The sequence below is a fragment of the Chlorocebus sabaeus genome, chromosome 6, assembly GCF_047675955.1.
Source record: "Chlorocebus sabaeus isolate Y175 chromosome 6, mChlSab1.0.hap1, whole genome shotgun sequence".
NCBI lineage: Eukaryota > Metazoa > Chordata > Mammalia > Primates > Cercopithecidae > Chlorocebus > Chlorocebus sabaeus.
The window spans coordinates 18,480,215-18,506,072 of NC_132909.1; the positions used below are offsets into that span (position 1 = coordinate 18,480,215).

The following is a 25,858-nucleotide window of genomic DNA, read 5'->3' on the forward strand; positions in this document are numbered from 1 at the left end:
TCTGAATGTCCTGTTTATTGGGGTGTTGTCACAGGCAGGAGGCTCAGCAGAGCCATTCTGCCCCCTGCTTCCCAGTACTACCCCGTGCAGCAACTGCCTCTCGTATAAATAAGTATCAAGATGGTCAGTAGAAAAGGAGAGCGTCTCCTCAGCCCTGGAAGAAAGTGTGGGAGCTTCAGCTTAGGGAAGAGGTAGGTGCCTGTCCGCCAGCCCAGCCTCAAGGGCCAGGAAGACCTGGCTCTGCATGCTGGAGGGGCCATTAGCCACACCCCAGGGTTCTATAGTCTTTGGTTTGAATCAGGCTGCAGGCCAGGGTCGTGGCTGGCAGCCCCACCCACCCTGCGCCTCTGACACACACCCAGTGCTTTTCCCTGCAGCGGCCCGGGATTGGATGGGGCCCTCCTGAGTGCAGCAGCTCTTGAGTCGCAGGGGAAGGCCCACTTTCCCAGCCTCTGAACTTCCTTTCTGCCACTGCAGTTTGCTAGGAGAAAGGAGAGAGAAGCCTGGGGGTCAGGCAGGAGGTGGAAGTCCTGAGGCCGGATCTAGTGCACAGAGGATCGAAGTACTGTCACAGTGCTGGCACAGATGTGGCTGTGGTTTGGGTCTGCAGGAGGTCAGCAGACTCCTCTGAGGGACATGGAGGATCCCACAGGGCCACAGCAGGGCAGGATACCGCCCAGTGGTATCAGCCCTCAGGCTGCGTCCAGTCCATGGGGTCATGCCCTCTGAGCCTCTTGTCGCTCAGCACTCAAATGGCTCCCCGGTGGAGACGTGGACTGTCACTCTCCCTAGATGGTCCAGCAGCGCCTGCATCTGTTCACCAACGATGCCTGACCCGCTGAGGCGCCACAGATGAGCCCGACCCAGTCCCAGACCTCAGCCAGCTGGCAGCCTGGAGGCTGACAGGGAGGCCGGTTAGGAGTGATTCATGTGTCCACAGGCACCCTGTCATGCCATACCCTGTGACATCTGAACTGAATGCTCTCAGGGCAGCCCCTCAGAAGCCTTCCCAGCAGATCGGGGGACCCCATTCTGGCTTTTCTGACTCACTGCCTCATCATGTTCCTTCCAGGTCCCCATAGCCCCTGCATCATGATGGGGCCAGGTGCCACCTGATCTCCCGGGGCCTTCAGACCTTTCCACGTTGGTCTCATGTGGCACATGACACAATCTCTCCCGTCCCTGGAGGCCAGCTCCCCCATGGCCAACCTCAGGCCCCCCATGGCATCTCAGGGCTCCTCCAGCCAGACTGGCACCATCCAATTAAACCTAGCGGTGGCTGAGCAGCTCAGCTCTGTGCCAGCCCCTGCAGGAGGCAGATCATGTTGTCCAGGCCCCAGAGGTAGCCGTCCTCACGGTTGCCCTCAGCCCAGGGCAGCCTGTGGCTGAGCGTCTGGTGGTCGGGCAAGGCCACTGTCTTGCCGAAGTCGATCATCCAGACCTTGGCCAGGCCGGTGTGGTCGTGCACGAAGAGGAGGGAGCTGCCTACCACCTGCCGGGAGAGACAGGAGGTTAAGGAAGGAGCAGGCACTGGCCAAGGTCCCTTCCTGACAGGCAGCAGAGCCGGGTGGCTGACAGCATGAACCCTGGAGCCTGGCTACCTGATTCAGATCCTGGCTGTGCCACCTCCTGGCTGTGCAGCCTTGGGCAGGTGTCTTAACCTCTCTGTAGTTCTGCGTCCTCATATACAAAGTGAGAGTAATACAGTTAGTCCCCAGTCAGTGGTTTCATTTTCTTTGGTTTTAGTTACTCTCAGTCAACTGTGATCCAAAAATATTAAATGGAAAATTCCAGAATTTTCCAGAAATTTTTCCAGAAAATTCCAGAAATCAACAATGCGTAAGTTTTAAGTTGCATACCGTCCTAAGTACTGTGATGAAATCTCGTGCCATCCTGCTCTATACCACCTGGGATGCGAATCATCCCTTTGTCCAGCGTGTCCATGCTGTATCTGCCACCCACCCACGAGTCACCTAGGAGCCACCTTGGTTATCAGACTAAGAAAACACAGTCTATAGTTCAGTACTATCCACAGTTCGTGGCATCTGCTGGGGGACTGGAAGAGATCATCTGAGGATAAGGGGTTGACTGTAGGATCATTTACCTCAGAGGTTGCTGGGCATGTTATATGTATGAATTAATCTACATTAAGTGCTTAAGACAGTGCCTGGTACATAGCAAATACACAGCAAATGTTCAGTGTGAGGCATGATCAAAATGCACTGCAGCCTTGACCTCCTGGACTCAAGCCCTCCTCCTGCCTCAGCCTCCTGAGTAGCTGGGGCTACAGGCATGCATCACCATGCCTTTGGGTTTTTTTCTTTTTTTTTTTTGAGACAGAGTCTCACTCTGTTGCCCAGGCTGGAGTGCAGTGGCACGATCTCAGCTCACTGCAACCTCCATCTGCTGGGTTCAAGTGATTTCCGGCTAATTTTTTTTGTTGTTGTTAAGATGGAGTCTCGCTCTGTCACCCAGGCTGGAGTACAGTGGCGCGATCTCAGCTCACTGCAAGCTCCGCCTCCCGGGTTCACGCCATTCTCCTGCCTCAGCCTTCCAAGCAGCTGGGACTATAGGCGCCCGCCACTAAGCCCGGCTAATTTTTTGTATGTTTTAGTAGAGATGGGGTTTCACCATGTCAGCCAGGATGGTCTCGATCTCCTGACCTCGTGATCTGCCCGCCTCAGCCTCCCAAAGTGTTGGGATTACAGGCGTGAGCCACTGCTCCTGGCAGCTTTTTTTCTTTTTTTTTAAATATAAGGCCAGGCAGAGTGGCTCACGCCTGTAATCTCAGCACTTTAGGAGGCTGAGGAGGGCAGATCATGAGGTCAGGAGATTGAGACCATGCTAGTCAACATGGTGAAACCCTGTCTCTACTAAAAATACAAAAATTAGCCGGGCATGGTGGTGGGCACCTGCAGTCCCAGCTACTCGGGAGGCTGAGGCAGGAGAATGGCATGAACCCGGGAGGTGGAGCTTGTAGTGGGCCAAGAGTGCACCACTGCACTCCAGCCTGGGTGACAGAGCGAGACTCCGTCTCAAAAGAAAAAAACAGAGACAAAGTCTCACTGTATCGCCCAGGCTGGTCTCGAACTCCTGAGCTCAAGTGATCCTCCCGCCTCAACTGCCCCAAAGTGCTGGAATTACAGGCATGAGCCACTGTGCCTGGCCTTTGCTAAGCCACAGTGCAAACTCAAATGCCTTCAGGATCCAGAATGAGTGAGGAGAGCCTGGCAGAGACTAAAGAATTGGATCATGCGCTGGTCATGGTAGTGCACACTTGTACTTCCAGTGACAGGTGGTCCAGGCAGGAGGATCACTTGAGCCCAGGAGATCGACACTATAGTGACCTATGATTGCGCCACTGCACTCCTGCCTGGGCAACACAGTGAGACCCTGACTCTGACCAAAAAAAATTTTAAAAACTAGAATTGGATAATGCCTTCACTTAGAAAGAGACAGTGACTTCTCAGGCCTCGTGGACTGCTACTGATGACTGGTTTCCTCCTCTGTAGAATCGGGATGATGGTACCAGCCCCTACTCATTAGGTGCCTCCCAGTGGTTGGCAGAGTCAGCTCTTAGTAGACATTTATTTTATTTTATTTTATTTTATTTTATTTTATTTTATTTTATTTTTTTATTTATTTTATTTATTTTATTTTATTTTATTTTGGCAGAATTTTGCTCGTTGCCCAGGCTGGAGTGCAATGGCATGATCTCGGCTCACCGCAACCTCCACCTCCCGGGTTCAAGAGATTCTCCTGCCTCAGCCTCCCGAGTAGCTGGGATTACAGGTATGCGCCACAACAACTGACTAATTTTGTATTTTTAGTAGAGACGGGGTTTCCCCATGTTAGTCAAGCTGGCCTCGAACTCCCGACCTCAGGTGAGCTGCCCACCTTGGCTTCCCAAAGTGCTGGGATTACAGGTGTGAGCCCCTGCACCCGGCATTTTTTTTTTTTTTTTTTTTAAATAGAGACAGGGTCTTGCTATGTTGCCCAGGCTGGTCTTGGCACTCCTGGGCTCCAGTAATCCTCCCACCTCAGCCTCCCAAAGTGCTGGTATTACAGGTGTGGGCCACCACACCCAGCCCCTTTTTATATCTTTTGACCTGTAACTCATCAATGGTTTTCCGTCCATGTACCTGGACCCCGACACCCCTATATCCACCCACGGCAGCAAGGGCTCGCACCTCGTGGGTCTTGAAGAAGGGGGAGATCTCCAGGGCTTCACGAAGTTCTTCTAGGCGTGCCACGTACTTTTGCTGTGTGACAGGGAGGGTTCCTTGGTTAGCATGGGAACTTTGTGGGGCCTTGACCACCTTGAGCTCTGACCTCACCCCATTCCCCCAAAGGAGTAGGCAGGCTCTAGCCAGGATGGAATACGGGAGCCATGGGGAAAACAGGGCGGAGGAGTGAAGGCTTGGATTCATCAAGGTGGCATGGAGAAAAGTGCTGGATTCCATGAATCTCCACTCCCATCCAGAGGCGGAGTCTGTCTCCCGACCCCCTTCGATCCAGGCTGGGTCACATGACTTGCTGAACGGCAGAAATGATGGCGGCCATTCTGAGCCCAGGCAACAAGAGGCCTTGCACTTTTACTTGTTCTCTTGGCCCCCTGCCTCCACTGTGAGAACAAGCCCAGGCCATCCTGATATCAAGAGACATGCGGCCAAGTCATGAGCCAACCGGCAGAGCTGGGACTAGGGCCACCCTGGACCAGCCAGCCTTGCCAAGCCACCAGCTGACCTCAGACAGAGCAAAGCCAGCCAGTATCAGTCCAGCCCCACCCAAAGCAGAAGACCACTGACTTTGGAGCAAGAATAAATAGAGGCTGTCTTCAGCTGCTACTTTCTGGGACACAGGTGTCCCACTCACCAGGATGATGTGGTCTCCGTCCACGAAGTCCTCCAGCACCTTTGTCACCTGCTCCAGTGCCTGTGTCTTCTTGAAGTTGGTGTTGCAGGTCCCATCTGCCTTCTGTAGGGCAGGGTGTGGAGGGGCAGGGTCATGGCCTTTTCCTTCCCACGCCCAATACCCAGCAACCTCAAATACCTCCCAGGAGGCCAGGCACAGTGGCCAAGACCAGCCTGGGCAACATAGCAAGACCCCATCTCTATTAAAAAAAAAAAAAAAGCCTGGTGTGGTAGTATGCACCTGTGGTCCCAGGTTTGGGATCATGCCTGTAATCCTAGCGCTTTGGGAGGCCGAGGCGGGAGGATCACTTGAGGTCAGGAGTTCACTACCAGCCTGGCTAACAGGGTGAAACCCCATCTCTACTAAAAATACAAAAAATTAGCCAAGTGTGGTGGCAGGCACCTGTAATCCCAGGTAGTCGGGAGGCTGAGACAGGAAAATCACTTGAACCCAGGAGGCAGAGGTTGCAGTGAGCAGAGATTGCACCACTACATTCAAGCCTGGGTGACAGAATAAGACTCCGTCTCAAAAAAGGCAACTTTCCAGGGCCACCCACCTGCCTGCACGCTTGCTGCCAGAGGAGGAAGCCAGCCTACCTGCCCAGCCCCAGCTCGACCCAGCCCCAGGTCACATGCCTGAGCCCAGTCCTTCCACACCCTTCCAACCTTGAACCTCCTGGTTGAACCCGTCTAGCAAAGTGGGCTTTGGAGCAGGGTGGAGCTGGCTTTGAATCGTGACTCCGCTCTTTTTTTTTTTTTGAGATGGAGTCTTACTCTGTCACCCAGGCTGGAGTACAGTGGTGAAATCTCGGCTTACTGCAAGCTCTGCCTCCCGGGTTCACACCATTCTCCTGTCTCAGCCTCCTGAGTAGCTGGGACCACAGGTGCCTGCCACCACACCCAGCTAATTTTTTTGTATTTTTAGTAGAGGCAGGGTTTCACCATATTAGCCAGGATGGTCTCATCTCCTGACCTCATGATCCACCTGCCTCAGCCTTCCAAAGTGCTGGGATTACAGGCGTGAGCCACTGCGCACGGCCGTGACTCTGCTCTTTTCTAGCTGGAGGGTCTTAAGTAATTTCACCTGCCTCAGCCTCAGTTTCCTCATCTGGAAAATGGGAATTGTGTTGGTGTCTACTTGCTAAGGCTGGTGTAAGGATTTGAGGAGACCAGGTGTGTAGGATGCACAGCACAGTGCCTGGCACATAGTTATGTGAGACTAATGAGACTAATGTTATCTGTTATGTGTGAGTGGGACTCAGAGAACCACACTGCCACACTGTGCCAGGTGCTATGTGGGCACTTGGCAATAGGGGGTAACAGGACAGACGCGGTCAGATGAGGGGGGAGACACTGATTCAGATGATCAGAAAGGAAGAAAATAATAATGAAAGAATATAAGGAGCTATGAGGAGGTGAAGGGGGGACCCTGATCTAGTAGAATAGAAATCAGGGAGGGCTTCCCTGAGGAAGTAAAATTTGAAAGGAGACAGAAAAATGACTGAGAATCAACCAGACCAGGAGACACAGGCGGAAGAGACCAGGGTGTGGTGGCATGTGCCTGTGTCCCAGCTACTCAGGAGGCTGAGGTGGGGGGATTGCTTGAGTTTAAGAGATTGAGGCTGCAGTAAGCTGTGATCACGCCACTGTACTCCAGCCTGGGTGACGACAGAGTGAGACCCTGTCTCAAAAATAATAACATAACATAACATAACATAACATAAGATAAAATAAGATAAATAAAATAAAATAAAATAGAATAGAATAGAATAGAATAGAATAGAATAAAAAGAATAAAATAGAATAAAATAAAATAAATAAAATAAAATAAATAAAATAAAATAAAATAAAATAAAATAAAATAAAATAAAATAGAGGGAAGAGCATTCCTGGCAAAGGGGTGCAGAGGTCTTGTGGCAGGAAAAAGCAAGCCTATTTCAAGTAAATGAAAGTGCTTCACTGTGCCTGAAGGTACACGAAAAGAGAGGAATGAGAGGCTGGGCGTGGTGGCTCACGCCTATAATCCCGGCACTTTGGGAGGTTAAGGCAGGCAGATCACTTGAGGCCAGGAGTTCAAGATCAGCCTGGTCAACATGGTGAAACCCCAGCTCTCTTACAAATACAAACAATAGGCCCGGCGCAGTGGCTCACGCCTGTTATCTCAGCCCTTTGGGAGGCCGAGGCGGGCGGATCACAAAGTTAGGAGTTCAAGACCAGCCTGGCCAATATGGTCAAACCCTGTCTCTACTAAAAATACAAAAATTAACCAGGAGCAGTGGCACACACCTGTAATCCCAGCTACTTGGGAGGCTGAGGCAGAAGAATCGCTTGAACCCGGGAGGTGGAGGTTTGCAGTGACCTAAGACCCTACCACTGCACTCTAGCCTGGGTGACAGAGTGAGACTCTGTCCCAAAAAAACAAAAACAAAAACAAAAAAACAATTAGCCAGGCATGTAGTGCACGCCAGTAATCACATCGAGTTGGGAAGCTGAGGTGGGAGAATCACCTGAACCCAAGAGGTGGAGGTTGCAGTAAGTTGAGATTGTGCCATGGCACTCTAGCCTGGGTGACAGAGTGAGACTCTTTCTCAAAAAAAAAAAAAAAGAAAAGAGAAGAATGAGAGAGACAGATGAGGCTAGATCCTAGAGGGCCCTACAGGCTATGGAACTTTGCTTCAAGGTACTAGGGAGCCACAGAAGGGTTCTGAACAGGAGACTGGCATGGTCGGATCTGCAACAGGCATTCTCATACACTGCTGGTGGGATGTGCGGTGGCATAACACCAATAGCGGAAATTTGGTCATCTCTAGCAAATTACCCACGCCTTTAATCTTTGACCCAGGAGTCCAGCTTCTGGAAATCTACAGCTCAGTCTGAATACTTGCAAAATGTCTTATGTCCAAAGTGATTCTTTGAGGCCTGCTAATGGCAAAAAATGGAAACAACCCAGGTGTCTGTCTATAGGGGACCAGGCACAGTCACAAAAACAGTGCAGGCCAGGCGCGGTGGCTCACGCCTGTAATCCCAGCACTTTGGGAGGCCAACGCGGGTGGATCACGAGGTCAGGAGGTCAAGACCATCCTGGCTAACACGGTGAAACCCCGTCTCTACTAAAAATACAAAAAATTAGCTGGGCGTGGTGGTGAGCACCTGTAGTACCAGCTACTTGGGAGGCTGAGGCAGCAGAATGGTGTGAACCTGGGAGGCGGAGCTTGCAGTAAGCTGAGATCGCACCACTGCACTACGGCCTGGGCGACAGAGCGAGACTCCGACTCCAAAGAAAAACAAACAAACAAAAAAAACAGTGTTACATAGCTGTAGGGGGAAGAAAAACAGTAAGAAAGAGGAGGCTTTCTTTTTTTTTTTTTTTTTTTTGAGGCAGAGTCTCGCTCTGTCGCCCAGGCTGGAGTGCAGTGGCCAGATCTCGGCTCACTGCAAGCTCCGCCTCCCGGATTTACTCCATTCTCCTGCCTCAGCCTCCCGAGTAACTGGGACTACAGGCGCCCGCCACCTCACCCGGCTAGTTTTTTGTATTTTTTAGTAGAGACGGGGTTTCACTGTGTTAGCCAGGATGGTCTCGATCTCCTGACCTCGTGATCCGCCCGTCTCCGCCTCCCAAAGTGCTGGGATTACAGGCTTGAGCCACCGCGCCCGGCCAAGAGGAGGCTTTCTATGGAATGATGTGGAAAACTCTCCAGGATGTTTCACTATTAAGTGTTTCACTATTAAGTGAAAATAGCCAAGTACCAGTCAGTATGCGTACTGAGGAACATTTTGGATCTACAACTCTGTTTACTTGCACTAACAGGAAGAAATGCAAGAAACTGATAAAGTGGTTCCCCACGAGCAGGTAGACGGGTAGAGGGACAGAATGGGAAGGACAGCAGCAGAGTTGGGAGAGAAATTCCTCCACATTTACCTTTTTATAATATTATTTTGACTTTTGAACTGTGTGACTAGCTATTCAAACAATTTTTTTTTTTCTTCTAGAAACAGAGGCTCCCTATGTTGGCCAGCTTAGTCCTGAACTACTCCCGGCCTCAAGCAATCCTCCTGCCTTGGTCTCCCAAAGTGCTGGGATTACAGGCATGAGTCACCATGCCTGGTCTATTCAAACAATTATATTTAATTTGCCAAAGAAAAAGGAATGCAAGAAAGAAAAAGAGAAACCTTCTCCATAACTGGGGGAAAGGGATGCCTCCAGTTCTTGTGCTGCAGGAAGACCAGGGCCGGGACGCCCAGGGAGATGAAGGCAGGAGAAGATGGGGCTGGACTAGGACATGACCATGGAGAAGGAGAGGAGGAAAAGATGGACTCAGGAGATGCTCAGGCAGACGGATAAACAGAACATGGGCTCTGATGAGTGCAGGGGTAAGAAAGAGGCTGCCTTTCATCCCCCACCATCTCCTGCACTCTCTCCCAGCTTTGCTCAAGAAGCCCTGCCTGGGATCTGGCTGTAGGCCTTCCCGGGACAGGACAGGCGGTTCCTGGTCCTCACCTTGATGCCCTCGATCCGGAAGCCCAGGGTGGAGGTGGAGCTCATGGTTTCCCTCCACTGCATGTAGCGGGGCTTGGTGACCGCACCCTGGGCATGCTCCTCAGGGGTAGGGGCCCCAGGGTCCACAGCCACCATCTTCTCATACATGTCCTTCCGGGGACGGGGACGTTCCCGTGCCTTCACTAGCTCCTCTTCCAGGTAGGTCCTGAGCACACAGAGGATGTGACAAAGGAAATTACGTAGAACAAACTGGAGGGCTTACCCTTCCAGATAATAAGACATAAAGCCACAGTGAGACACAAGAATGGGCAAATCAACACACGGAATACAACAGAGTCCACAGAGACACACATGTAGAGTTGTGCAGTTTATGACAAGGCACTGCAATTCAGTGGGGAAAGGGAAGTCTTTTCAATAAGCAGTGCTGGGTCAACAGGATATCCATATGGAAAAAAGTGAACCTGATCCCTACCTCCCACACACACAAATATTAATTCTAGCTGGAACGTAGGTCTAAATGTGATAGCTAAAACAATAAAGCTTGTAGAAGAAAACATAACATTTGCATGATCTTGGAATAGGAAAAGATTTCTTAAACACAATGAAAAAAACCAACAAACTGGACTAAATTAAAGGTCGGGCCAAGTGCAGTGGTTCAAACTTATAATCCCAACACTTTGGGAGGCCAAGGTAGGAGGTTCATTTGAGCCCAGAAAGTCAAGATCAGCCTAGGCAACACAGCTAGACCCTATGTGGTGTTAGTTACAATGTATATTGGTTTCCGTACATGGTTCCTGGCTTGTAACTCCCATAGTCCTTGTTACAATCTTTTTTTTTTTTTTTTTTTTGACGCCCAGCTACAGTGCAATGGCGATGATCTCTGCTCACTGCAACCTCCGCCTCCCAGGTTCAAGTGATTCTCCTGCCTCAGCCTCCCGAGTAGCTTGGACTACAGGTGCCCGCCACCACAGCCAGGTAATTTTATTTTTAGTAGAGATGGGATTTCACAATGTTGGCCAGGCTGGTCTCGAACTCCTGACCTCGTGATCCGCCTGCCTCAGTCTTTCATTTACAAGTGTGAGCCTCTGCGCCCAGGCTTTTTTTTTTGAGACAGAGTCTTGCTCTGTCACCCAGGCTGGAGTACAGTGGCGTGAACTTGGCTCACTGCTACTTCCACCTCCTGGGTTCAAGTGATCCTCCCACCTCAGCCTCCTCAAGTAGCTGGGATTATAAGAGTGCACCACTACACCTGACAAATTTTTGTATTTTTTTAGTAGAGTCAGGGTTTCACCATGTTGTCCAGGCTTGTCTTTAATTGCTGGCCTCAAGTGATCTGTCTGCCTAGGCCTCCCAAGGTGCTGGGATTACAGGCATGAGCCACTGCGCCCGGCCACAGTCTTTTGTTATAATTTTGGGTGTGTTAGATCTCAGGAGCTGGCCTCAAGAAATCGAATCTCTCTGCCCTATTCCTGCCCTCCTTTCACCTGCCCCAAGGCAGGACTCTAATCTTTCCCCATCTTCCTGACTGTGGGTCTTGGACCCTCCCCAGAGAGGATCCCACCCTATACCCTGGGGGAAGGAACGCTGGTGTCATTAAAGCCTCCATAAAAACCCAAGGATTGGGCCGGGCGTGGTGGCTCACAGTAATCCCAGCACTTTGGGAGGCCACGGTGGGTGGATCACAAGGTCAGGAAGTCAATACTATCCTGGCTACAAGGTGAAACCCCATCTCTACTAAAAACACAAAAAAATGGTGGCGGCACCTGTAGTCCTAGCTACTCGGGAGGCTGAGGCAGGAGAATGGCGGGAACCCAGGAGGCGGAGCTTGCAGTGAGGGGAGCTTGCGCCACTGCACTCCAGCCTGGGCAATAGAGCGAGACTCCATCTCAAAAAAAAAAAAAAAAACCTCCACACCCCTTTCCCATACCTTGCTCTACACATCTCTTCATCTTTTGCAGTATCCTTTGTAGTAGCACCCAACCTTTTTGGCACCAGGGGCTGGTTTTGTAGAAGACAATTTTTCCCATAGACTGTGAGGGGGATGGTTTCTGGATGAAACCGTTCTACCTCAGCTCATCGAGCATCAGTTAGATTCTCACAGGAGCATACAATCTAGATCCCTTGCAGGCACAGTTCACAACAGGGTTAGCCCTCCAGAGAATCTCCTGCCGCAGCTGGTCTGACAGGAGGTGGAGTTCAGGCAGTAACGCTCACTGGCCTCCTACGGTGGGGCGATAGGGCCCTGTTCCTAAGAGGTCATGGACAGGGACTGGGCCGCGACCCAGGGGTTGGGGACCCCTGCATTATATTAAACCAGTAAAGGTAAGTAAGTGTTCCCCTGAGTTCTTTGAGCCACTCCAGCAAATTATTTGAACCCAAAGAGGAGGACATGGGAACTCCGACTTGGAGCCAATCAGTCAGAAGTTCCGAAGGCCTGGACTTATGACTGGTGTCTACAGCTGGCGGGCAGTCTTGGGGACTGAGTCCCCAACCTGTGGAATCTGACACTATTTCCAGGTAGATGGTGTTGGAATTGAATTGGAGGACATCCAGCTGGTGTCTGTTGCTTGGTGAGTGGGGTTAAAAAACCGACACATTTGGTCACAGAAGTCTTCTGTGCTGTCATTGTTGTGGCAGTGGTGTGAGAACAGAAAAGCAGGGTTTCAGAGCTTTTCTAAACAGCCTGTCTCTACAAAAAATTGAAAATTAGCTAGGTGTGACAGTATGCACCTACAGTCCCAGCTACTCAGGGGGCAGAAAAAGGAGGATCAGTTGAGCTCAGGAGTTCAAGACCAGCCTGGGCAGTACAGGGAGACCATGTCTCTATAAAAAATAAAACATAGCCAAACCTGGTGGGACATACCTATAGTCCCAGCTACTCTGGAGGCTAAGGTGAGAGGACCGCCTGAGCCCAGGAGTTCAAGGCTACAGCGAGCTATGAGCATGCTACTGCACTTCAGCTGGGGCAACAGAGCGAGACTCTGTCTCAAAAAATAATAATAATACAAATACTATTTTGTTTATCAAAATATGTTTATCAAGAGACTACTAAAAGAGTGAAATGGGAGATTTGAAGACTGTGTGTGTATCTGTGCGTGTGTGTATCTGTGTGTGTGTGTGTGTATATATATAGCCTCCAAGAACGTTGGGATTATAGGTAAGAGCCACTGGGCCCAGCTTGAGAAAGCAATTAGAGTTCACTTCTTGCAGACCAGACTCAGTGGCTCAGGCCTGTAATCCCAGCACTCTGGGAGGCCGAGGTGGGTGGATCATCTGAAGTCAGGAACTCCAGACCAGCCTGGCCAACATGGTGACATTCCATCTCTACTAATAATACAAAAATTAGCCAGGTGTGGTGGCGGGCACCTGGAATCCCAGCTACTTGGGGGGTTTACATGGGTGAATCACTTGAACCCGGGAGGTGGAGATTGAAGTGAGATCATGTCACTGCACTCCAGCCTGGGCGACAGAGTAAGACTCTGTCTCAAAGAGAAAAAAAAAAGGGATCCTATTCCAAACCCATTGGAATGGTTTAAGTTAATAAAACAGACAGTACCAAGCACTGGTGAGAATCTGGGATGACTGTAACACTCATACATGGTGGTGGGAAGGTACACTGGTACAACCACTTTGAAAATGAACTTGGCACTGTTTTCTTTCTTTCTTCCTTTTTTTTGAGACAGGGTTTCACTCTTGTTGCCTAGGCTGGAGTGCAATGGCTCGATCTCAGCTCACTGCAACCTTCACCTCCCAGGTTCAAGCAACTCTCCTGCCTCAGCCTCCTGAGTAGCTGGCATTACAGGCGTGCACCACCACACTGGGCTAATTTTTTTGCATTTTTAGTAGAGAGATAGGGTTTCACTATGTTGGCCAGGCTGGTTTGGAACTCCAGACCTCAGGTGATCCACCCGCCTCAGCCTCCGAAAGTGCTGGGATTAAAGGTATGAGCCACCACACCTGGCCAATATTTTCTTTTTTTTCTTCTTTTTTTTTTTTTTTTTTGAGACGGAGTCTTGCTCTGTCTCCCGGGCTGGAGTGCAGTGGCCGGATCTCAGCTCACTGCAAGCTCCGCCTCCCGGGTTCACGCCATTCTCCTGCCTCAGTCTCCCGAGTAGCTGGGACTACAGGCGCCCGCCACCTCGCCCAGCTAGTTTTTTGTATTTTTTAGTAGAGACGGGGTTTCACCGTGTTAGCCAGGATGGTCTCAATCTCTTGACCTCGTGATCCGCCCGTCTCGGCCTCCCAAAGTGCTGGGATTACAGGCTCGAGCCACCGCGCCCGGCCCAATATTTTCAATAATGCCCACCCCCTGCCCTCCACCCCTGCCTCAGGGCTGCCCCAGCCCCACCTGCTGCCCATCTTGCAGTCCATAATGGAGGGGCCCTCGAAATCAGCCAGGAGGTCTTCCATCTGGTTGAAGGTCTGGCCATCCTGCAGCACCATGCCATAGTACGCAGGCACGAAAGGTCGCAGCGGGTCTTTCATCAGCTGCTCCAGGCTGCGCTGCTCACACTGACAGAAACGTTTCAGAATCCGACCATCCTCTCCTGCCTGGAAGTTCCCTAAAGATGGTAGAATAAATGAGAGGATCAGGAACTGGATCAGGAAGAGAACCTCCCCCCAGCTCCCTGTTCAGGTCAGATTCTAGTCACCATTATCTTGCCCGACCCTCCTGCAATGCTCTCTCTCCTTGCAACCTTTTTTTTTTTTAATGATTTTAAGATTTTATTTTATTTTTGAGATGGAGTCTTGCTCTGTTGCCCAGGCTGCAGTGCAGTGGTGTGATCTTGGCTCACTGCAAGCTCCGCCTCCCGGGTTTACTGCATTCTCCTGCCTCAGCCTCCCAAGTAGCTAAGACTATAGGTGCCTGCCACCACACCCGGCTAATTTTTTTTGTATTTTTAGTAGAGACGGGGTTTCACCGCGTTAGCCAGGATGGTCTTGATCTCCTGACCTCGTGATCAACCTGCCTTGGCTTCCCAAAGTGCTGGGATTACAGGCGTGAGCCACCGTGCCCGGCCGATTTTATTTTATTTTATTGAAATGGAGTCCCACTCTGTTGCCCAGGCTGGAGTGCAGTGGTGCGATCTCAGCTCACTGCAACCTCCGTCTCCCAGGTTCAAGCAATTCTCTGGCCTCAGCCCCCCAAGTAGCTGGGATTACAGGCGCACACCACCAAGCCCACCTAATTTTTGTATTTTTAGTAGAGATGGGGTTTCACCTTGCTGGTCAGGCTGGTCTTGAACTCCTGACCTCAGGTGATCCACCCGCCTCGGCCTCCCAAAGTGCTGGGATTACAGGCGTGAGCCACTGCGCCCAGCCTGCAACTCTTAAAAGTCTTGGCCAAGGGCCGGTAAGGAAAGGGTCAATTTTTGTTCTCTGTTGCTTAAACCAAGTCCTGTTCCCAGCACAGGATGTCCTCATGTGTTTTGTAATTTTTGATTGTACACATGTGATCATCTGTGATTGGAATCCTGTGAGATCTAAGTCCAGAGCATCACTCTCGAGTGGATTTGCTTTTGCTACTGCCTGAAGTCCCAAGGTGCTAACAACCAGGGCCTATTTAAGTTAATTTAGAGATCAAGCATTTCCTGGACCATGCAGAGAGTATAGATTATAATAATTCTAACTTCTTCTTGTGGCAAGCTGTATTTTCAGATTATATTTTCTTTTACTTTTTTTATTTGAGAGGATCTTACTCTGTCACCCAGGCTGAAATGCAGTGGTGCAATCATAGCTCACTGAAGCCTCAAGCTCCTAGACTCAGGTGATCCTCCCACCTCCACCTCCAGAGTAGCTGGGAGTACAGATGTGCACCCCCAGCACACCCAGCTAATTTTTTTTTTTTTTTTAATTGTAATGTCGGGTGAGGGGAGTGTTGCTATGTTGCCCAGGCTGGTCTCAAATTCCTGGCCTCAAATGATCCTCCCATCTCAGCCTCCCAAAGTGCTGTGATTATGTCCAGCCTGGATTACATTTTCCAAAGTTGGCTGTAACAGTATCTCCTGATCTCAGTGGGTCTCAGACCCACTCCTGATCCTGCTCTTCTAGAATTTTCCCATCAAGGAGTATACTCTTTTTTTTTTTTTTGAGACAAGAGTCTCGCTCTGTCGCCCAGGCTAGAGTGCAGTGGCCGGATCTCAGCTCACTGCAAGCTCCGCCTCCTGGGTTCACGCCATTCTCCTGCCTCAGCCTCCCGAGTAGCTGGGACTACAGGCGCTTGCCACCTCGCCCGGCTAGGTTTTTTTTTGTATTTTTTAGTAGAGACGGGGTTTCACCGTGTTCGCCAGGATGGTCTCGATCTCCTAACCTCGTGATCCACCCGTCTCGGCCTCCCAAAGTGCTGGAATTACAGGCTTGAGCCACCGTGCCCGGCCAAGGAGTACACTCTTAATTGCTCTCCCAAACTGGGTGCAGTGGCTCATGCCTATAATCCCAACACTCTGGGAGGCTGAAGTGGGAGGATCCTCTGAGGCCAGGAGTTCAAATCTACAATGAGCTATGATTACAACACTGCACCCCAGCCTGGGCAACAGTGAGATCCTATCTCAAAATTAAATGAATAAATAAAAAATATATTGCTCTCCCATTAAATATGGGAGGGTTTATGGCAGAAGTGCTACTGTATGACTTCTGTTGGCAGAGACACTTACCTTCAAGGCAGTCCTGAGCTGTCTTGTTAGAAATCTGAGTACTCTGAGGCCACCATACTGTGAGGAAGCTCAAGTAGCTACATGGCGAAGCCATGTATAGGCTTCCCAGGTGGCAGCTTCATCTGAGACCCCAGCCAATAGCCAGCATCAATTGCCAGGCATGTAAGTGAATGAACCTCTCAAAAGTTTTCAGCTTGTAGCCTCCAGGTGTCTGTAGCAGAGTTCCCAGATATTGTGGAGCATTGAAAAGCCATCCCTGCCATCCTGTCTGAATTGCTGACCCAAAACTTGTAAGGTTAATAAAATTGTTGTTTTATTCTACAAAGTTTTTTTTTTTTTTTAACCATCACTAAGTTTTGGGGTTTTGGGGTTTCTTTATTTTATTTATTTTTTATTTTTTGAGACAGAGCCTTGCTCTGTCACCCAGGCTGGAGTGCAGTGGCGCTATCTCCACTCACTGCAAGCTCCGCCTCCTGGGTTCATGCCATTCTCCTGCCTCAGCCGCCCAAGTAGCTGGGACTACAGGCACCCACCACCACACCTGGCTAATTTTTTGTATTTTTAGTAAAGATGGGGTTTCACTGTGTTAGCCAAGATGGTCTCAATCGCCTGACCTCGTGATCCACCCGCCTTGGCCTCCCAAAGTGCTGGGATTACAGGCATGAGCCACCGTGCCCAGCCAGTCTTTTTTTTTAAATTGAAACGGGGTCTCACTATATTGCCCAGGTTGGTCTTGAACTCCTGGGCTCAAGCGATCCTCCTGTCTTGGCCTGCCAAAGTGCTGGGATTACAGACGTAAGCCAGCGTGCCTGGCCTCAATCTTTATATACATTTTGATTTTAACTCTTCAGTTAACCCTGCAAGGGACATAACATTATCTCCACATTAACAGATGGGGCAGCTGAGGCCCAGTAAAGCAAAGTAACTTGCCCAAAGTCACCCATGAATACAGAGCAGAACTAGGGTTTGAGCCCAGGCCCATCTGTCTCCACAGTTGAAGCTCCCTCTCTCCACCAGAATAACAGGGAATAGCCCTCTGCCCTGACATACAAAGGGCCAGGCCCAGGCCTAAGCACTGCCCATAACAGTCCCATAAGGCAGGGACTGTCACCAAGCCCATCACTAGGTGGGGGAACTAAACTACAGAGAACATCCCGTTCCCTGGCCCAGGAGACTCTGCCCAGCCCCGTCCACCACCGCCCCACTCACCAGCATGTCCAGAAAGCTGGACCCAAGGGTAGTGTTTTCGGAAGGAGACCATGAAGGGCGAATACTTCAGAACTGTCTTCAGCTTCTTCCAGGGTTTGCTCTGTAGGGGGCAGAGCAGGGTGGGGTCAGGGCCAAGGCCAGGGAAGGCAGGGGCTAGGGGTGCTGCCATGAGCAGGAATGAAGGGGTACCTGCAGTCTTTCCAGGGCTGGCGGCTTCCTGGGATCACTGTTCCCAGGCTTGTTGGGGTAAGTGAGCCCCACTCAGTTCATCTATCACAAGATCGCCCAAAGCCCTCAGCAAAATATGGGAAATTCTTTGTCCATTTCTCCCTCTCTGTCATCACTTTCTTTGTCACTATGTCTCTCTGTCTTTCTCTTATGAGTAAGGATCTTATGAGTAAGAATAGACTAGGTTTTGTTGTGATAACGACCAACCCCTGTATCTTCCACTGCACATACACAGTCCCAAATCTTTTTTTTTTTAATTGAGACAGGGTCTCGCTCTGTCACCTAGTCTGGAGTACAGTGATGCGATCTTGGCTAACTGCAACCTCTGCCTCCCAGGCTCAAGTGATCCTCCTGCCTCACCCTCCCGGGTAGCTGGGACTACAGGTGCATGCCACCACACCTGGCTAATTTTTGTACTTTTAGTAGAGACAGGGATTCACCATGTTGCCCAAGCTACTCTCAAACTCCTGACCTCAAGCAATCTGCCTGCCTCAGTCTCCCAAAGTGTTGGGGTTACAGGTGTGAGCCATTATGTCGGGCCTAGTCCCAAATCTTGAAAGCCCCATCTCTCTCCCTAAACCAGGTCAGATCTTCTGGGGAAAACGACAGACGCAGGAGTTGATGGATGGAGATGGACCACAGAGAGAGACAGAAACAGAGACAAATGACACAGTGATGACAGACAGAGAGACATGGACAGCGACAGAGACTGTGGCAGTCGTGGGAGACGTTTACCACATAGCTCCAGCTACTAGTCCAGGGACTCCCCTGCCCTCCTGAACTGGGGATTGTTGTTTTTTTTTTGTTTTGTTTTCATTTTTAGAGACTGGGTGTCACTCTGTCACCCAGACTGCAGTACAATGGCGCCATCACAGCTCACTGTAACCTCCAGCTCCTGGACTCAAGCGATCCTCCCATTCCAGCCTCCTGAGTAGCCAGGACTACAGGCATGTACCACCAGGCCCGTCTATTTTACGACATCTTGCTATGTTGCCCAGGCTGGTCTTGATCTCCTGGCCTCATGCAATCCTCCTATCTTGGTCTCCAAAGTGCAGGGATTATAGGTGTGAGCCACCACACCTGGCCTTGCTTTGGCCAATAAACTGTGAGCAGGTGTGTCACTTTTGGGTAGGAGCCTTAAGAACCAGTTTATGACTCTCCACGTTTGTTCCCCTGTGGGTGAGGGAGTAAGAAGAGAAATGGAAGCTCCCTCAGCCTGGGCCCAAGTGAAGACAGCATGAAGCAGAGCCCCTGACCCACCACTGACCTGTGACCAATGTGTAATATAAACCAAAATAATCCTTTGCTGTTCTAAGTCACTAAGATTTGGGGGCTGTTTGTTACTACAGAAAATCCTGACCTACCCTGACTAATGCAGAAACAGGTATAGAATTGCTAAAAGAGAAAGAAATAGGCCTGGTGTGGTGGCTCATGCCTGTAATCCCAGCACTTTGGGAGGCTAAGGCAGGCAGATCACCTGAGGTCAGGAGTTTGAGACCTGCCTGGCCAACATGGTGAAACCCCATCTCTACTAAAAACACAAAAATTAGCCGGGTGTGGTGGTACACACCTGTAGTCCCAGCTACTCGGGAGGCTGAGGCACGAGAGTCGTTTGAACCCGGGAGGTGGAGGTTGCGGTGAGCCAAGAACACACCACTGCACTCCAGCCTGGGCAACAGAGCAAGACTGTCTCAAAAACAAAGAAACAAACAAACAAAGAAAAACAAATATAGGAAGACTAAAAGAGAAAGATACAAAGTAATGATAAAAAGAAAAAGATGAATAGAAGTAGAGAAAGAAAGAGACAGAGAACAAAGGAAACCACAGAAGCAGTGGGTACGGTGACTTACGCCTGTAAATCTCAACACTGGGAAACCAAGGTGGGAGGATCACTGAGCCCAGGAGATTGAGGCCAGCCTGGGCAACACAGTAAGACCCCATCTCTGCAAAATATTTAAAAATTAGCCAGGCGTGGTGGTGTGCACATGTAGTCCCAACTACTTGGGAGGCTGAGGTGGGAGGATCACTTGAGCCCAGGAGGGCGAGGCTGCAGTGAGCAGTGATTGTGCCACTGCACTCCAACCTGGGTGACAGAGTGAGACCCTGACTCAAAAAAATAAGAAAGAAAGAAAACTAGAGAAGCAAACAGAAAACAGGGATTTTGTTGTATCATGCTGACTAAATTATGAGCTTTTTTTTTTTAAATTTTTTGAGATGGAGTTTCGCTCTGTCGCCCGGGCTGGAGTGCAGTGGCGCGATCTCCGCTCACTGCAAGCTCTGCCGCCTCCTGGGTTCATGCCATTCTCCTGCCTCAGCCTCCCGAGAAGCTGGGACAACAGATGCCTGCCACCACACCCGGCTAATTTTTTTTTTTGTATTTTTAGTATAGATGGGGTTTCACCATGTTTGCCAGGATGGTCTTAATCTCCTGACCTTGTGATCTGCCCGCCTCAGCCTCCCAAAGTGCTGGGATTACCGGCGTGAGCCACCGCGCCCGGCCACTATGAGCTTCTTGAGACGGGGTAGTGTCTGATTCATGAACACATACACACACAGGAATACCTTCTGCGCCCCACAAGCACGTCAAGTCCCTTAGCAAGTACTGGAAGAGTAGGTCACCTCCAGAGAAGGAAGTTGTATGGCTCATCCCCCTCCTACCCCAGGATCAGGGGCGTGTTCATCTCTCCAGCCCCCTCAGAGCCCAGCTACCTCACAGACATCTCTGGGACAGTGGGAAGCTTAAGAGGGAGTCAGGGTGTTGGACTTCAGGGTTCAGGAAGGGCTAGTCCCTCCCCAATCCAGCTGCCAGCCCTGGGGAAAAGATGATTAATAAAGGTTCCTGTTTACTAAGTACCTGGAACATTCCAGGCACAATGACAAAGACTTAGTGTGCCACAACCTACTTAATTTCTAAAAACAAAACCCCAGGGAGATTATGGTCTCAGTGTGACAGAGGAGGAAACAGAGGGTCTGAGAGGTGACGCCACTTACCTAGCATCACCCCATACAGCGCTGGGGTTCTAGCTCTGGTTGGATCCCAGTGCCTTGGAGCTTATCCCCTATACTCTCGCTGCACTACAAGCTCATGAGGGCACAGGCTGCGGTTGTCATGGTTATGATTATGTCCCCACCCAGCACATGGCCTGGCACACAAAAGATGCTCCAGAAACATTCTTTGATGCTTGGACTGAAGGATGTTAGTCGAGACTTTTTTAATCGTAATTTTTTTTTTTTTTTTGAGACGGGATCTCACTCTGTTGCCCAGGCTGGAGTGCAGAGGTGTGATCGTGGCTCACTGCAACCTCTGCCTCCCAGGCTCAAGTGATCCTCCTGCTTTAGCCTCCCGACTAGCTGGAAAACAGGCATATACCACCACACCTGGCTAATTCTTTTTTCCTTTTAGTAGAGACGAGGTCTCACTATGTTGCCCAGGGTGGTCTCAAATTTCTGGGCTCAAGCAATCTTCCCGCCTCAGCCTCCCCAAGTGCTGGGATTACAGGCATGAGCCTATAATCTACTCAAAATACAGAAATGAGCCAGGCGTGATGGTGGGCGCCTGGTGTCTCAGCTACTCAGGAGGTTGAGGCAGGAGAATCACTTGAACCCAGGAAGCAAAGGCTGCAGTGAACCTGGCCCCTTAGTCATAAATTTAATATCTTCTCTCTCTGTTTTATGCTAGCTCTGGGCCAGGCACAGTGGCTCATGCTTGTAATCCCAGCACTTTGGGAGGCTGAAGTGAGCGGATCACCTCAGGTCAGGAGCTCAGAACCAGCCTGGCCAACGTAGTGAAACCCTGTCTCTACTAAAAATACAAAAATTAGCCAGGTGTGGTGCCGTGCACTTGTAGTCCCAGCTACTTGGGAGGCCGAGGCAGGAGAATCACTTGAATCTGGGAAGCCGAGGCTGCAGTGAGCCAAGATCTCGCCACTGCACTCCAGCCTGGGCAACAGAGCGAAACTCCGGTCCCTCACCACCACCCCCACAAAAAAAAGTTAGATCTGATGGCTTCTCTGGGCTTTCTCAGACTTTCTTCACGATGGCCTCAGCTTATATGCCCCATCCTCCAGGAAGCCCTCTCTGATACCCTATGTCTGGCCAGTGACCTCCTCTGGGCTCACACATCCTCCTGACCACTCTGAACTGTGACTGTCTGCTGATAGGTCTGTCTCTCATGGGCCTGGGAGCTCCATGAGTGTCTTGGTCACTGCTGTTTCCCCAGCAAAGTTAACATAGGACAAAACACATAGTAGGGGCTTAGGGAGTGATTTTTGTCTGAGTAGAACAGGATAGCACACCTGTAATTCGAGCACTTTGGGAGGCCGAGGCAGGAGGATCGCTTGAGCCCAGGAGTTCAAGGCCAGCCTGGGCAAGATAGCGAGACCCCGTCCCTAGCAAAAAAAAGAAAAAGGAACATAATTTAAAAAAAAAAGAAAGACAGCATAGTGAGAAGGAAGGAAGGAGGAAAGAGAGAAAGGAAGCTGAGCCTTTACGGTCAGATGGGATTTCAAAATTAAGGGAGAAGGAAGCAGGAGTATGCTGGGCAGTGGGAATGGCTTGAGCAATGCATGGAGGCAGGATGACAGCAGGGTGTTCAAGGAACAGCGTGTACTCAGGCCTAGTTACAGCAGAGGGGGTCAGGAGGAGGGAAGGAAGCCGATTCTGGGAAGGCACCTAGAGACCGGAGACCGGAGGTTCTGAACGCAGCACTGAGCCCCTGACTGCTCTCAGAGAGGGTACCTGAGCAGACAGAGCTGGGCCATAGAGGCAGATTCTGGAAGGATGAGAAAAAAACTGAAGATAGGGAGGCCTGGGAGGGAGACAAGTTAGGAACAGATCCACACACTGCAGAGTTTAAATGACGGGTTTGAAACTCAGTCAGAACTGAGTTAGAATCCTGGCTCTGACTTGATGTGGCCCACCCTAAGCAAAAAGAATCTCACCTCTCTATGCCTCAGCTTCCCCATCTGTTTTTTTGAGACCGAGTCTTGCTCTATCACCCAGGTTGGAGGGCAGTGGTGCAATCTCAGCTACTGCAACCTCTGCCTCCCACATTCAAGCAATTCTCCTGCCTCAGCCTCCGAGTAGCTGGGATTACAGGTACACACCATCACACACCTGGCTAATTTTTGTATTTTAGTAGAGACAGGGTTTACCATGTTGGCCAGGCTAGTCTTGAACTCCTGACCTTAGGTGAGCCCCCTGCCTCGGCCTCCCAAAGTGCTGGGATTACCGGTTTGGACCACTGAGCCTGGCCCCCATCTGTTGAATGGAGACAATCTCACTGCTGTCGTAAGGATTCAAAGTTAACACATACAAAGCCCTTAATTAAGACAGATGCTATTTTGAGATAAAAAATGACAGAAAAAAGTTTAACAACAAAAAAGACCAAAAAAAAAAAAAAGGAAGAAGAAAAAACTTAAAACAGTGCCTGGTGTACAGTAAGGATTAGAATCCAATCTGCATTTTCCAAGGTGTATATCCTTGGACAAGTGACTTGACCCCTCTGTGCCTCAATTTCCTCATCCGTAAAAGGGGATAATAATAGTATCTACCTCAGCCAGGCGCAGTGGCACATGCCGGTAATTCCAGCACTCTGGGAGGCCGGGGCAGGTGGATAACTTGAGGTCAGGAGTTTTGAGGCCAGCCTGGCCAACATGATGAAACCCCGTCTCTACTCAAAATACAGAAATGAGCCAGGAGTGATGGCGGGTGCCTGGTGTCTCAGCTACTCAGGAGGCTGAGGCAGGAGAATCACTTGAACCCGGGAAGCAAAGGCTGCAGGGAGCCGGGATCGCACCACTGCACTCCAGCCTGGGCAACAGAGGGAGACTGTCTCAGATTTAAAAAAAAAAAGCATCTACCTCATTAGCACTGCTGTGAGGAGTGAGTTAATAAAAGCACAACACTTAGCACAGGGCTAAACATGAGTGAGTGCTAGTTGTTGTTGTTGTTGTTATTATTATTATTATTATTCACCCACTTCCAGCCCAGCTGTTCTGAGATGCCAAGGAAGTGAGAGGGCAGGCAGAGAGAAAAAAGCAATGGGGCCCAGGAGTGTCAGCCTCTGCGCACGGGCACAGGCAGGTTAAGGCAGGTCTGTCTCTCACAGCTAGGGCCACATGTGTGAACACGTCCCCAAGGAAGGCATGTGGGGTGAGGGGGGCTCAGAGCAGACTCCAGCCAGAGGCCCCAGAGCAATGAGAGGCCTCAGCTGGCAAGCTGGCAAGCTGATGGACTCCCAACTTCGCTCCCAGCCCCACGTGAAGCTCTCCAGTTTCACACCGGCCTCTGCTCTGTCCCGCCCTCCCTCAACCTGCCCGGCCAGCCCTCCTGATTCACCAGGGGAGAGCCACACCCAAGCTGGGGGTGAGGGTGGATGAAGTAAACAAGAGTGTGCAGGGGGCTCCTTGGGGACCTAGGGTCACAGGGGACACCAGGTGAGCTCCCGGCTAGGCCAAGGATCGTTTGGCGTTTGGAGTTCACACAGCCCTTTTGCTAATCTGATGAAAGCTGGGGGAATCGCTTTGCTCCCTAGAAAAATGTACATACAAATGGGCTAAGGGGTGGTGTAGGTCAGTGACCCTTTAAGGCAGCCACAGGCCCCAGATTAAGAAATGTAGGGTAGAAAGTGCACCCTGCCTGTCTCCCTATTCCAGTGTTCTTCAGATTCCAGAGGATGAGACAGATGTCAGACCCTCGCTGCAACAATGTATGTGAACACGCACAGCAGTCTCCTTAGTCCTACAATTTCAGGGGCTCGTGGGCCCCTTGAAGTCGGTCAGTGGCCCTCCATTGTAGACCCCCAGGAGTGGAGACAGTGCAGGCAGAGGAAAGGCGAGAATGAAGAGGGGGTGCCTGTAATGAATTAGTAACCTGGCTGTCAGAGAGAGGAGGTCAGTGGATGGAAGAGGTTTCTGGAGATGAAATTGCTGGTGGGCAACTAAGAGTAAATGGGTAGAGAACTTCCTAAGCAAAGGCAGGGGAATAAGGAGTTTTGGGGGATGTGGCTCAAAAGGGCAGGATGGGTCCCACTCACCCCAGACCTGTCCTCGGGATCGCTGGCACCTCCGCCCCCGGCCACCACGTCATCCTCAGACTCGTCGAAAGAAGAGGCAGAGGAGAAGCCGCCACTGCTCCCCTCAACCCGGGAGGGGGGTCCCACTGATTGGGCCTCAGGCTCTGGGGTCTCAGGGGTGATGATGAGGCGGGGCACAGGGCACAGAGGGCTACACTTCAGGTCAGAGTACAGGTGAGTCACCAATTCCCCAGGTTCTGGTTCCTCTAATGGGCCATCCTCAGGCTCTCCCAAGAGGCAGTCTGTCCCAGGTGCTGTCTGGGAACCATCAGTGCTAGGTTGTGTCCAGGAGCCATCAGTATCCTGTTGTGTTTGGAAACCACCAGTGCCAGGCTGTTTCCTGGCTGTTTCAGTATCCTGTTTTTTCTGGGAGCCATCAGTGTACGGCTCTGTCCAGGGACCTTCAATATCCTGTTGTGTCCTGGAGTCATCAGTGTACAATTCTCTCCAGGAGCCATCAGCACTTGGCTCTTTTGAGGGACAGGCTCCTTCTGGGTGAGTCTGGAGGTTGGAACTGTTCTGGTGGGTCCAGAGGTTATCAGCCCAGGACTTGACCCTCTCTGGCTGAGTCTGTGACCCATGTGTTTCCAGCTCTGTCCAGGGCCTATCAATCCCTGGCTGTGTCCAGGGGCTGGCCTCCTCGGGCTGAAACTGGAGGTCGGACCTGCGCGGATCAGTCCAAAGGCCATCTGTCCCGGCCTCCGTCCAAGGACAGGTCGTCTCCAGCTCTGACCAGCTCCTTTCTGGATGCGTCTGGAGGCTGGACCTGTCTGGCTCCGTCTTTTGCTTGGGCCTCTCGGTCTCTACTCCAAGGCCAGCTGCCGAGGGCTCAGTCTGTCCGTCTGTCCAGAATTCTGTCTGCGAACTCTCTGTCCCGGGCGCAGGCCCGAGGCCGGCCCTCTCAGGCTCGCTGTGGAGGCTGGACCCCTCAGTCCGGGCCCAGGGCCCGCCCCCCTCCGGCCGCCCCGCCGGGGCCCCTGCGCCGGGCCCAGGTCGCTGCTGTCCCGGCTGCCGCCGCCGCCCTCCTCGCGGCGCCTCTAGTCCCATGCGGGCCGCCACGGGCAGCGCCCCAGCCTCCGCCTCGCTCAGGCTCCCACGGCACGGGCAGCGCCTCATGCCCGCTCCTTCGGTTCGGGTTTCGGCCGACCCGGCCACTCCTATCCCTTTAAATCCCGCGAGGGGTGTGGCTGGGGAGCCCCGACTCTCGGGTTCCGGCCCGCGGAGCTCCAGCCCGCCCCGCTGCGTAAGGGTTAACCGATACTCCCCTTACAGGGGAAAGCCC

At 51.2% G+C, this 25,858-nt stretch overlaps 1 protein-coding gene across 2 annotated transcripts; it reads right to left on the reverse strand.

The window, feature by feature from the left end:
* Window positions 1-25,802, reverse strand: ITPKC (inositol-trisphosphate 3-kinase C). Of its 2 annotated transcripts, XR_012093168.1 has the most exons (8): window positions 24,538-25,802; window positions 17,274-17,373; window positions 13,760-13,973; window positions 9,412-9,616; window positions 4,876-4,977; window positions 4,191-4,262; window positions 359-1,492; window positions 1-154 (listed from the first exon to the last, which is right to left on the reverse strand). XR_012093168.1 is itself a non-coding variant. In XM_073016430.1 (7 exons), exons 1-7 carry the CDS (start codon window positions 25,690-25,692, stop codon window positions 1,289-1,291), a joined length of 2,052 nt encoding a protein of 683 aa, XP_072872531.1. In that variant the 5' UTR covers window positions 25,693-25,802; the 3' UTR covers window positions 1-1,288. The 2 variants fall into 2 exon arrangements, 1 of the variants encoding a protein (XP_072872531.1); XM_073016430.1 differs by having other exon boundaries at window positions 1-1,492.
* Window positions 25,803-25,858: the final 56 nt, after the last annotated feature.

Bases quoted from the DNA above. Each gene is read 5' to 3' on its own strand.
- ITPKC (XM_073016430.1), bottom strand. From the start codon at position 25,692: ATGAGGCGCTGCCCGTGCCGTGGGAGCCTGAGCGAGGCGGAGGCTGGG. The intron at 13,974-17,273 runs GTGAGTGGGGCG...TACCATCTTTAG, and splicing joins CCAGCTTTCTGGACATGCTG to GGAACTTCCAGGCAGGAGAG. The intron at 4,263-4,875 runs GTGAGTGGGACA...CCTGTCACACAG, and splicing joins ACGGAGACCACATCATCCTG to CAAAAGTACGTGGCACGCCT.